We start from the raw sequence: 13,777 nt of genomic DNA on the forward strand, positions 1-13,777 counted from the left end.
TAAGTGCAATGATCTTTATAAGAATATTCGTGAATTGTACTTACTGTGTAAGTGTTCATTTTTCGTTTTTAATTTATACAAAGTAATTTGTTAAACTGTATTATCTGCAGTCAGTCCAGAAGATTTTATTTGTTTTCAAGCGGAAAGAAAGTTGATAATGCGACGCAATTGGGAAGGAAATATTTAGTTTCTTGGTTACCAACTATAATTATTAAATCTTTATTATTTGTGTTTTCAAATATATCTTAGCCAAATATATCTTAGCCATATTGGAGTGTGGTTACATCAGAAAATAATAATGAAAATTGTAAAGTGTTTCTTAACGATTTACAGCAGTTAATTAATATAATGTAAAATAACAATTTGATTTGAAAATTTTACTTGTTAATCAAAATGTAGACATTTTGATGTAAGAATTTCCTTAATTACTTGATTCATTTCCTGAGATGTTTATATAAAAATGGTTCAGCATTTACCAAGATAACATATCTCTTTCTAAGTTTGAAAGAGAAGCTGAGTAATCGCATCCGACATGGTAAGGAATTTGTAAATGTTCACATAATTATGATTATTGTTGCACGTAATATAGATTTGTTAGATCTTTTTATGCTTGAGTTTTACGAGTAAATTGGAAATGTTTACTAGAAAATTCTATATTTACCAAATTTATAGTGTGATTGTTATTTCGGGAAAGTGATAGACTAAAATGTTCCACTGCTTTAGATAATCATTATAAAAGCATTCTGAAGTGCAATACATACAAATCACTGTAAGTATGATGAAAAATCTTATATTTTTAAAAATTAAAATTCCATGAGTTTATTATGATATTCATAAGTGTCGGAAATCTTATGGTTCGGCTTTGTGTGCTCTTCCGTCAATTGAACGTTCCAGGAACAGATTCTATCTCCCTCATTTAGTCTATTCAAACTGGAAGTTCGTACAAATTAGCCACTTTCGGCTTCATCGTTTATCGCAGTAGATCAAAAATTGAAACAGAAAGAGGGTAACGGTTATTCCCAAACAATTCTGTAACTTAAGCCAAAGAATCCTATCTTTGCGGACACTCTACCAAACCATATTTGGTACAAAGTTTAGATTACTTGGAATTTCAATACACGTTTCCACAGAGAAAAGAAAGATAAATGATATTGAGATACGACGTAGGCAATCGATTAACTTAAAAAAAATAGGTCCTACGTTGTTCATTAACCATCTTTGAAACTGCACGTAGTTTAAATAAGCGATTTCAGTTTCAACACTTATCGTCATGGAAGAAAACGAGACTACTTTTCTGCAATCGATCACTGTCTTAAGGTGTATATATTAATACATAATGAACACTTCACTAAAATCGGAAGTGATTGAAATTTACTATTACTTCTGGTTTTAATACTGAGTCCATAGAGTAAGAACAGTAAGAGATACAGGGGTGTGATTACTTAAGAACTAAAAATGTTCCCTGGCTTGGCATTCATTTTCTAGATTAACACCCTACTCAAACTGGAAACGGTTCGAATTTGAAATTTCCTGTTTCAACGCTTAATAATATATAAGAAAAATATTATATATATAGTGACAAGTGAATCTCTGTAAAAGAATCAGGATATCAAGAAAACATAAAATTATAATGTCCATACCCTACCAAACTTGGCAGGAGATGGAATTTACTAGTGTTCTCGGTTTCAATACTGATTTGCTTAGAAGGAAAATGGTAAAAATATCGACATGCGGTTACTTACAATTGATTCAGCTTCCCGAGGAAATATTGCAAATTCTCTTGTAACTCTCTACCCAAACCGAAACAGTTGAAATTAAAAAAATCGGGTTCTTCATTTATATTCATAGCATAGACATAACGACGAGCGGTTTTCTGTAACCGATTTAGGGTGTTAAGAGAACATACCATCAGCCACCGATCATCTATCAACATCCCGCAGGGAGTGAAGTTTAAACCATTTTCTTTTTAATAATGATTTTTGTAGAGCAAGAACTTAAGTAAAACCGAAACGCAGTTTATTGCAATCAATTCACTTCGCAAGAGCTGATTCCATCCCCTCTTACAAGCGCCTATATTATTCAGAAGTGGTACAAATTAACGATTTCCAATTTCAACCTTAGATTCCAATTCCGTCATAGAACAAAATCAGTAAAATAGCTATTAGGACTAACTCCTTTCTATAATGTATTAAGTGTCCGAGAAAGATAGTATATTTTCGATCTTGTTAACGATTTGCAACCAGTAGATAAAGATGTACATTTCATGTTTGAGTATTGAATTCCCGTAGTTTGTATGGCTGCAATCGTTTCAGACTGGGGAACGGAATACGCTTATTTAAAATGTCAAACTTCTCTGTATTTTAACTATAGTATGGCTTAAATTATTTTTGTCATGTTTTTAAGGACTCAAAATTTATTGCGGTAAAATACATATACAGTGCTTTTATATTGCAGATGACCTCAACATTTATCTTTGCCCTCTTGATGCTAGCCAGTACTTGCCACGGTATGTATGAATAATGTTATATAAATTATAACTCTAAATCATATAATATCAAAAACCAAAGTATCTTAAAATGCTCTTAAAATATAGTGAATTCAATGCATTACAAGACTCTGCCTTTGCTACTTGAGCGTAAGGAAAGATGGAAAATGACATTTGCTTTGTCAAGGAGTGAAAGACTTTGAAATAATTCATTAATTTAATCACATAATTTTGTCTCATTCATATCGTATCAGTAAATTACTAATTATGAAAAAATTACTGAGTGAAATTTCTATCTGATGAAGTGTAAATAAAATGAAAAGTCTAGCTATTATATTCCTTATCACACACTAAGAAGTTTCATAAACTATTTAAATTACTTATTAACTCAGTTTTAAGATAAGCAAGATAAAATATTAGAAAAATGTACGACTTACGCGTATTTAGAGAACTGCATGTAGTATGGATAGGGAGCAACTACTTTTCTGTAATGTGATACAATGTTTCTGAGTAGAATTAGGACATGAAAAGGATAGTTATGACAATTATTGCCAAATGATGACAGCAAAAAATGTTTTATCCGAGCAATAAATAAAAATGTGAAACGTATATTTTGTTCCCTTTTAAAGTGCATTTGTATTACGAAGTGCGTAATTGACCTTAATAATACACCTGAATCAAGACTTAATTTTAAATGTGAAAATATTTTCTTAATGTTGTGGCCATCAAGATCACTCTGTAAAGAAGATGGTTGTTACAGGTAAGATTGTTTAAGAGTTCTGTTTACCAAAGTTCTTTTATATCTTGTCTATTCGTGTGAATCTTCGTCCAAGACAAAATCACCTGAAGAGCTACCTCTTTATCTATTTGGCCAGCAATGAAATGGCCAAAAGCAAAGATCGGAATTCATTGCTGGAGATGAGATTCAAATGGAAAACGATAGTAATCTGAATAATTTCATAAAGAAAGTGAGTGAACCTTTTGTTTACTGGAAATAAAATTAGTCTGTAGTTATAGCAAATTATACTGAAAGTCCTCAACAAGGGACGTCATTTGGGTAAGACAGGAGGGCAATTGCTACCTTTTGCGTTTAAGAAATACTGATAGTTTAGTCAACTGTATTATAACATAATAATAAAAACCCATGGAACTCGTATACCCTCTTTAGGCAAGGTAAAGAAACGTGACTCCACAAGCAAAATGTGAAGTGACGCTAAGGTCTTAAGCAAGAACCAAAATGCCGTTTCCTTGTTACTCTATTTGTTCTCCCTCAAATGTCGATACAAAATAAGTCGTCGAATGTATTGACAATATAAACAACGTATAGGAGCTCTGAACACATTGAAATTTCTAGTGTATGAAATGGCTATTGTGTAATCTTTCAAGTTGTTTTACATCTTTTGTTAATAGTTACTAAATGTAAAATAATGATCCTTGAATAAGTGAGTACAAGTTTCGTATGATTTAATGGGGAGTCATTTTTTGATTACAATTAAGTATTGTTCGATAGGCATTTGAAGAAGTTCCGACGATATGACTTACTAAAAGCTTTTTCTGCTATATGTTGAATCCAGTATATTTTCCCCACACGAATTTTACGAATCTACTATATTTCCTCTGTACTAATGCATTTTAATGAGATAACTCATTGTTTTTAAACTATTAGACGTATTCTACTTATTCATAGTATATGTCGTAATGTAAATTATTATCTGTTTTATTTCTAGGCGTACTTGTCGGAACCGGAGTAAGCAGCCAGAATAATAACAGAATTTCAGTGCGTACAGTTCCTGTAGTTGGAGCCATTGGTGGATATGGTCTTGGTGCTACTGGACTTAGCGGTATTGGACTTAGAGGTGTTGGACTCGGCAGTATTGGAGTTGGTGCAGCTGGTCTAGGTGTCACCGGACTGACTGGTCTTGGATTAGGTGGTCTTGGTGTTGCTGGTTATGGACTTGCCGGACCAGCACTCTTGCGTGGTGGATATGGACCATGGGGTTACGCTGGACAAGGTCTCCGAGGAATTGGTCTCCTTGGTTAAGATATATGGTAATAATATTTGTAAAATATAATTAGAAATATATCCATGCAACTGAACAAGAAATTCGTTTCTTATATTAGTGAAAAATTCCGTTGTTAATATCTTCCTTCCTTGGTGTAATCTAAAACCATAAAGAATGCTCCTAATTTAGTGGCTATCACACAATCACACTTGGTCGTTGTAGGACTAGTTTCTAAGATCTAGTTATCCAAATGTCTGTAAAATGAAACAAGTATATTCTATGCATCTGAAGCAGAACTACAATTAAATTTTAGAGAACAGACCTAAACAGACAGTTAGATGTGAGGTAAAAGAGCCAGAGAAAATAAATTCGAAATTCCATTTACAAACACATGAACATGCTAAGAGGAAAATAAATGTTATTACTGTCCCTATTAATTTCAGGAACAACTTCCTCAAACAGCGTTAGGTTAACAATTTAGTACAACTCTGCAGTTAGCTTCGCAGACAATTTTTGGTGAATATGATTTTTCAGCAAAATGTATTTTATGGCGAAACTATATATATTTCAAATCAGAATAAACATGAATGAATCTAATTTAAAACAAATTAAATGTGCGAATTGTTACCTACATAGTGTAAATTAATCAATTTTGAAGCGAGGTTCGCATTCTATAGCAAAAATTATTTATAAAGAAAATTACAAGAAATTAGTCTACGGAGGCTCTGATTTACATGAACAAGTAAAATCAATATGTTTTTCTACCAAGACCTATCAAATTTGAGCATTTTGGTAACTCTCGTAATGCAAACTTGCAATAGAGCATTTTTATCACGAGCAGGGTATATCGGAAATATACTGAATACTTTTAGACATTTCCAAATAAGACTAGCATTCAATGTGTACCTTTTTAAATGATAGTGTTAATGTGATGCAAAGTGTAATGCTTCGTACATAGATTGTCGGGTGTCATATGTTTAGTTATTATTAATATTAGACTACGGGTTTCATAGTGATTTGCTGTTTCCAATTTTTCTTGGTATACTATTGCAGAATTTCTTATTAATATTTGCACTTTAAATTTCAAGGCGCAATATTCACAGAAGGATTTCTAAACATTGTATTAGAACAGTTTTAAACCTCAAGATTAATTATCTTATAGTGCATATTCAGAAGGAAATGTTGAACCACAGAGAACTTAATTCTGTAGGATCACACTTTCCCTAAACTTTACATACGAAATACCAGGAAAACCTCCTCAGATGACATGCTAAAGATATCAATCCCAAGTTTTCTCAAACGGTAATTCTCTGTAGTTAGATTAATCTTTTATACATTCGAAGTTCCATTTGTCTCTTAGGGGCGGCGGTTTAGCTGAGCGTAATGAATTGGCATGAATTTATCTGAACTGGTTTAGACCAAAACATATGTTGACTTACTCAAACTCTCCAAAATATATTATTTGATAAGTATTATTCACATCTGTTTTTACTAATATTCCGATATTCATTCAAAGCTATAATCGAATCGTTAATCATGTGCATTCTCACGACTAAGGTACTAAGTAACTTGATCGAAGAGTGATTCGGATCTAATATGGACTAGAATACTGTAAAGTTAATCACTGTAAGCCAGGAACCACTACAAAATGCAGTGTCGGATTTGAGCAAATTCATATGCATAAAGATCAACAACGGAGAGCATGGACTCTTAACCCAAAATACAACAGTAATCTAAACCTAAACAATAAATCAGACTCACGTATAATCCATCTTAAACATTATAACATAAAGAATTAGTGTTCCTTCAGAAATGCATCACTGAAAAGAAACGCTTGGAACAAAGAAGATTTGGATTACCTTGAGACGTCAGCCCTTCAGCACTGTTAAACAATTAGCATATCACATTCATAGTCTAAATATTAAACATGCAAGTTTCTGGGTGTAGGTACTTGGATGTAAAAAAGATCCTAAAGGAATCTTCAAGGAGGTGGACGATGCTTACTTTATATATCATTGTAACAATTTATCCCGAGGAAAAGAAAACCTATCTCCGTAAATAAGACTTATTTTAAGTACTGTTAAATATTTGTACAGGAGAGCTTTCTGACGAAGCAGGTTCTCCATACACTTTTCATTCTGATCCTCGCCTAACGGGAGTAAAATATTATGTCAATGCAAGAAACAAAAATACTTTTAAAATATAAAAACAGAAACACTTACACCAATGGCGGCTCTTGAGCATAGACATACTCATAATACTATTAGCTTTAAGCACGAGAAACCTTGATGACATCAGCCACAAACAACTTACATAATATCAACTAAAGCCAAGAGAAATTGTCAATGGCTCATTTGGTCTATGTATACATTGCTCAAAGGAGCTTCATGGAGGGATATCGTTTCTTCCTTTCCTTTGGTTTAGGACAATAATCTAGTGAAAATGAAATAATACAGCAATAATTCACATTAACTATACATACTTATTCAAAAATTATACTTAATTTATATGCAGGTAGTGCTGTTCTTACGTTTAAAAGTAATTTCATCAGATTAATCACTCGACAAAGCTCGATAACATCAAGAGAGATCTACATAAAACACTATTAACCAAGAAGCAGATCAAAAGGCAATGGTTTATTCTTAGGGAAATAAAACACTTAAATACAGCAATGGGAACTTCAGAAGGGGAAAACGAGGAGGTCCTTTAACTTTTCTTTGTGAACTCTTGTTTAATAGTGATTAAACAATATATCAACTTAACTATATATTTTTGAATTTGTCATGAGTTAAAAGGGATCATGAGGTCAGTTTCTCCATTTCGATAGTTGTAAAATTATATTGAGTAGTTTGAGTGCGACGGGCTGCTTAAACTGGTAAACAGCCATTAATCCGGGCAGGTGGTTAGTGCAATATGAAATATTCCACTATTTTAGATTGAAAACTACCAATTAAAAAGACAAACTTTTATAGCGTTCTATTTTATCGCATTTTTACTCATATGTTATTTTGTAGTACTTAATGCATATGATTTCAGTAGTTCCTCTTCAAGTATATGAAAGGATTATTGACCTGAAATATTCTTGCTACTACTTTATTTTTATTTCAAAGAACACTTCTTATAATCATTATTAACCGAGGTATCCGATAGCTCCGACTCCAGCGTGAAGATTTCCGCCAACTCTTCTCACAATTGCATTAAATCCATTGATATCATCAGCTCCGTATGTAACAATTCTACGACTGCCATCAGGTTCAATAAGGCTGTATTGTCCTCTGACGACTGGACCATCACGAACTTCAGTCTGTTGTTTGTTGTCTCCTGTGAGGCGATCACTCACTGCGTAACCAAATTGATATCGCGGGTAGGCCTAAATTAAACAAAAATAACTTAGAAATATTTCTACACTGATTAATTTATCTCATAAGTAATTAGTTACATTTTATGTAAACTGAAAATATCTATGAAGAAAGCATAATATCTAAAACATTTTCGAATCTATATAATGAAGTATTTCGTCAAAAGTAGATATCAGCAAGAATTGTTATGTAATATCGATAGTACTTAAATGTATATTCTAATAAATATTGGCTCCCTAAAACTGATATATATTTCTAGAAGAACTTTTAATTTTTAAATATGTACCTTTAAATGAATAGTAATTTCTATTTAATATTTTTTTTTAAATTTCAACCTACTCATAATTGAATTCACTGTTTTTACAATCCAAATTTTTGTTGGCAGATATTTTAAATAATTACCTTAAATATTAACAAACTCACAATTCCTCCATAATAAACTTGTAACATACACCTTCAGACACATTAATATTTTGGAATCATAATTCAGATATAGTTGCTTAACGAGACTTACATAATAATCAACTCTACCAACACCTCCTAAAATGCCAACTGCATAAGCAGAAGATGCGAGAGCGATGAGAGCGAAAATGATCTGAAAGAATGAAACCATATATATATATTTTTACAATATCGTTATAGTTTATTACCGACTAATATTCAAAAGTAGCAATGAAAACAATGAAAACACTCAAGTACCGTAAAACGCTTCCTTGTGAGCTACTCACAGGAGACATTTGAACATCACTATTATTGTGTGTTATACACGTATTTTGTGTTGTGTGATGGTGAGTGATTTCAGAGTACTAGTTTATTATACCTTCTATCAAAGTGTTGTGACCTTGCTGTCTAAAATCAACCCTGGCTGTTGGAAAATGTTTTTCTCAGAAAGTACATGTGTAACGTACATGTTTAGAATAGACTAATGTGGTTTGGTGGACAATTGTTTGTTTTTATTTCCTTCATTATCTGAAAATGAAACATTGTAGCTCTGAACTGTCTACTTCTTACATTTAAAGACGATCGTAGCCCTCTGTGTTGTGGGATGCATTGGAATAGAATTACCGTTAGCCTGTTATTATTTAATTAAATATACATTGTCAATGATTATTGGTAGAGATACGCGATGAGCTGCATCATATTGCATATATATGTGTGTGCGTGTTAAGTTTATCTGTAAGAAAATGTTTTCTTTTATCATAGCATGGAATTCACGTAGATAATACAATTAAATTCTCTGATCTTGCGCATGTGATGCTAATATATTTCTCCTTCAACAAATTACACTTTGTGGACATTCAGTTATTTCACATGCTTAATCTGTCCAGTTCATATTGCATGTGTTGTAGTCTTTTATGGCTTACTGTCTTTCGAATATTATCTTTATCCATACGTTCTACAGTTAGATGTTGGCGAGGCGTGTCCTTTACCCAAAGAGTAGGCTACATTGAGGAAACAAAGATTTTTCCATTCAGTCAAATCAAATAAATCTCTTAATCAGTATTTAAGATTTAAGTTTCTACTTTTCAAGAAAGAACAACTGTTATTGTTATCACAGGCTTATATTACTCGTACATTTCTAAAATACATATAAGTGCAATGATATTTATAAGAATATTGGTGAATTGTACTTACTGTGTAAGTGTTCATTTTTCGTTTTTAATTCATACAAAGTAATTTGTTAAACTGTATTATCTGCATTCAGTCCAGAAGATTTTATTTGTTTTCAAGCGGAAAGAAAGTTGATAATGCGACGCAATTAGGAAGGAAATATTTAGCTTCTTGGTTACCAACTATAATTATTAAATCTTTATTATTTCTGTTTTCAAATATATCTTAGCCAAATATATCTTAGCAATATTGGAGTGTGGTTACATCAGAAAATAATAATGAGAATTGTGAAGTTTTTCTTAACGATTTACAGCAGTTAATTAATATAATGTAAAATAACAATTTTATTTGAAAGTTTTACTTGTTAATCAAAATTTAGACATTTTGATGTAAGAATTTCCTTAATTACTTGATTCATTTCCTGAGATGTCTGTATAAAAATGGTTCAGCATTTACCAAGATAACATATCTCTTCCTAAGTTTGAAAGACAAGCTGAGTAATCGCATCCGACATGGTAAGGGATTTGTAAATTTTCACATAATTATGATTATTGTTGCACGTAATATAGATTTGTTAGATCTTTTTATGCTTGAGTTTTATGAGTAAATTTGGAAATGTTTACTAGAAAATTCTATAGTTACCAAATTTATAGTGTGATTGTTATTTCGGGAAAGTGATAGACTAAAATGTTCCACTGCTTTAGATAATCATTATAAAAGCATTCTGAAGTGCAATACATACAAATCACTGTAAGTATGATGAAAAATTAGAATTCCATGAGTTTGTTCTAATATTCATAAGTGTCGGAAATCTTATGGTTCGCCTTTGTGTGCCCTTCCGTCAATTGAACGTTCCAAGAATAGATTCTATGTCCGTCATTTAGTCTATTTAAACTGAAAGTTCGTACAAATTAGCCACTTTTGGCTTCATTGTTTATCGCAGTAGACCGAAAATTGAAACAGAAATAGGGTAACGGTTATTTCCAAACAATTCCGTAACTTAAGTCAAAGAATCCTATCTTTGCGGACACTCTACCAAACCATATTTGGTACACATTTTAGATTACTTGGAATTTCAATACACATTTCCACCGAGAAAAGAAAGATAAATGATATTGAGATACGACGTAGGCAATCGATTAACTGAACAAAAAATAGGTACTACATTGTTCATTAACCATCTTTGAAACTGCATGTAGTTTAAATAAGCGATTTCTGTTTCAACACTTATCGTCATGGAAGAAAACGAGACTGGTTTTCTGCAATCGATCAGTGTCTTAAGGTGTATATATTAATACAGAATGAAGACTTCACTAAAATCGGAAGTGATTGAAATTTACTACTACTTCCGGTTTTAATACTGAGTCCATAGAGTAAGAACAGTAAGAGATACAGGGGTGTGATTACTTAAGAACTATTAATTTTCCCTGGTTTGGCATTCATTTTCTAGATTAACACCCTACTCAAACTGGAAACGGTTCGAATTAGAAATTTCCTGTTTCAACGCTTAATAATATATATGAAAAACATTATATATATAGTGACAAATGAATCTCTGTAAACGAATCAGGATATCAAGAAAACATAAAATTACAATCTCCATACCCTACCAAACTTGGCAGGAGATGGAATTTACTAGTGTTCTCGGTTTCAATACTGATTTGCTTAGAGGGAAAATGGTAAAAATATCGACATGCGGTTACTTACAATTGATTCAGCTTCCCGAGGAAATATTGCAAATTCTCTTGTAACTCTCTACCCAAACCGAAACAGTTGAAATTAAAAAAATCGGGTTCCTCATTTATATTCATAGCATAGACATAACGACGAGCGGTTTTATGTAACCGATTTAGGGTGTTAAGAGAACATACCATCAACCACCAATCATCCATCAACATCCCGCAGGGAGTGAAGTTTAAACCATTTTCTTTTTAATAATGATTTTTGTAGAGCAAGAACTTAAGTGAAACCGAAACGCAGTTTATTGCAATCAATTCACTTCGCAAAAGCTGATTCCATCCCCTCTTACAAGCGCCTATATTATTCAGAAGTGGTACAAATTAACGATTTCCAATTTCAACCTTAGATTCCCATTCCGTCATAGAACAAAATCAGTAAAATAGCTATTAGGACTAACTCCTTTGTATAATGCATTAAGTGTCCGAAAAAAATAGTATATTTTCGATCTTATTAACGTTTTGCAACCAGTAGATAAAGATGTACATTTCATGTTTGAGTATTGAATTCCCGTAGTTTGTATGGCTGCAATCGTTTCAGACTGGGGAACGGAATACGCTTATTTAAAATGTCAAACTTCTCTGTATTTTAACTATAGTATGGCTTATATTATTTTTGTTATGTTTTTAAGGACTCAAAATTTATTTTGGTAAAATACATATACAGTGCTTTTATATTGCAGATGACCTCAACATTTATCTTTGCCCTCTTGATGCTAGCCAGTACTTGCCACGGTATGTATGAATAATGTTATATAAATTATAACTCTAAATCATATAATATCAAAAACCAAAGTATCTTAAAATGCTCTTAAAATATAGTGAATTCAATGCATTACAAGACTCTGTCTTTGCTACGTGAGCATAAGGAAAGATGGAAAATGACATTTGCATTGTCAGGGAGTGAAAGACTTTGAAATAATTCATTAATTTAATCACATAATTTTGTCTCATTCATATCGTATTAGTAAATTACTAGTTATGAAAAAATTACTGAGTAAAATTTCTATCTGATGAAGTGTAAATAAAATGAAAAGTCTGGCTATTATATTCCTTATCACACACTCAGAAGTTTCATAAACTATTTAAAATACTTATTAACTCAGTTTTAAGATAAGCAAGATAAAATATTAGAATAATGTACGACTTACGCGTATTTAGAGAACTGCATGTAGTATGGATAGGTAGCAACTACTTTTCTGTAATGTGATACAATGTTTCTGAGTAGAATTAGGACATGAAAAGGATAGTTATGACAATTATTGCCAAATGATGACAGCAAAAAATGTTTTATCCGAGCAATAAATAAAAATGTGAAACGTATATTTTGTTCCCTTTTAAAGTGCATTTGTATTACGAAGTGCGTAATTGACCTTAATAATACACCTGAATCAAGACTTAATTTTAAATGTGAAAATATTTTCTTAATGTTATGCCCATCAAGATCATTCTGTAAAGAAGATGGTTGTTACAGGTAAGATTGTTCAAGAGTTCTGTTTACAGTGTTCTTTTATATCTTGTCTATTCGTGTGTATCTTCGTCCAAGACAAAATCACCTGAAGAGCTACCTCTTCATCTATTTGGCCAGCAATGAAATGGCCAAAAGCAAAGATCGGAATTCATTGTTGGAGGTGAGATTCAAATGGAAAACGATAGTAATCTGAATAATTTCATAAAGAACGTGAGTGAACCTTTTGTTTACTGGAAATAAAATTAGTCTGTAATTATAGCAAATCATACTGAAAGTCCTCAACAAGGGACGTCATTTGGGTAAGACAGGAGGGCAATTGCTACCTTCTGCGTTTAAGAAATACTGATAGTTTAGTCAACTGTATTGTAACATAATAATAAAAAGCCATGGAACTCGTATACCGTCCGTAGACAAGAAACGTGACTCCACAAGCAAAATGTAAAGTGACACTAATGTCTTAAGCAATAACCAAAATGCCGTTTCCTTGTTACTCTATTTGTTCTCCCTCAAATGTCGATACAAAATAAGTTGTCAAATGTATTGACAATATAAACAACGTTTAGGAGCTCTGAACACATTGAAATTTCTAGCGTATGAAATGGCTATTGTGTAATCTTTCAAGTTGTTTTACATCTTTTGTTAATAGTTACTAAATGTAAAATAATGATCCTTGAATAAGTGAGTACAAGTTTCGTATGATTTAATGGGGAGTCATTATTTGATTACAATTAAGTATTGACAACCTAGCCACTCTGTGCCTAATTGGGGATGCAAAGATGAGTGCTACTAGGCGCCTTCCACTCACCATCTAGAATGAGTGGGACAAACTATAGAATTAACTTGCGAGAGGTTTTCATTTGGGGATTAGTTAAATAACGATACGTCCACTTCATTTAATATAAAAACACTGTATTTCATTAAGCTTATGAGTGAACTGTAAGATCTCAGAATATTAGTTATGACGGATATTCAGATTCATTTGCCAGACAGGTACAGAACGATCAAGTATTGAGCTTTTGAATTCTGACTCGGTGCCACACATACCTGGATAAAACTGGTGTACTCCCACGTCGTTCTGGCGTCGAACTCTGCTCCTTTTACGCTGAAACTCC

At 32.3% G+C, this 13,777-nt stretch overlaps 1 protein-coding gene across 1 annotated transcript; it reads left to right on the plus strand.

Annotated features, from left to right (window-relative positions):
• The first annotated feature begins 2,193 nt into the window (after positions 1 to 2,193).
• LOC145684882 (uncharacterized) lies at positions 2,194 to 4,528 on the plus strand. Its single transcript, XM_081757234.1, has 2 exons — positions 2,194 to 2,506; positions 4,213 to 4,528. Exons 1-2 carry the CDS (start codon positions 2,455 to 2,457, stop codon positions 4,524 to 4,526), a joined length of 366 nt encoding a protein of 121 aa, XP_081613360.1. The 5' UTR covers positions 2,194 to 2,454; the 3' UTR covers positions 4,527 to 4,528.
• The last annotated feature ends 9,249 nt before the right edge of the window (positions 4,529 to 13,777 follow it).

The sequence above is a fragment of the Thermobia domestica genome, chromosome 5 (genome assembly GCF_964235325.1).
Source record: "Thermobia domestica chromosome 5, izTheDome1.hap1.1, whole genome shotgun sequence".
NCBI lineage: Eukaryota > Metazoa > Arthropoda > Insecta > Zygentoma > Lepismatidae > Thermobia > Thermobia domestica.

What these genes read in the sequence shown, in the direction of transcription:
- LOC145684882 (XM_081757234.1), top strand. Translation starts at nt 2,455, where the DNA reads ATGACCTCAACATTTATCTTTGCCCTCTTGATGCTAGCCAGTACTTGC. An exon ending in GCTAGCCAGTACTTGCCACG is followed by an intron (nt 2,507 to 4,212) that starts GTATGTATGAAT and finishes TTTTATTTCTAG; the next exon opens with GCGTACTTGTCGGAACCGGA.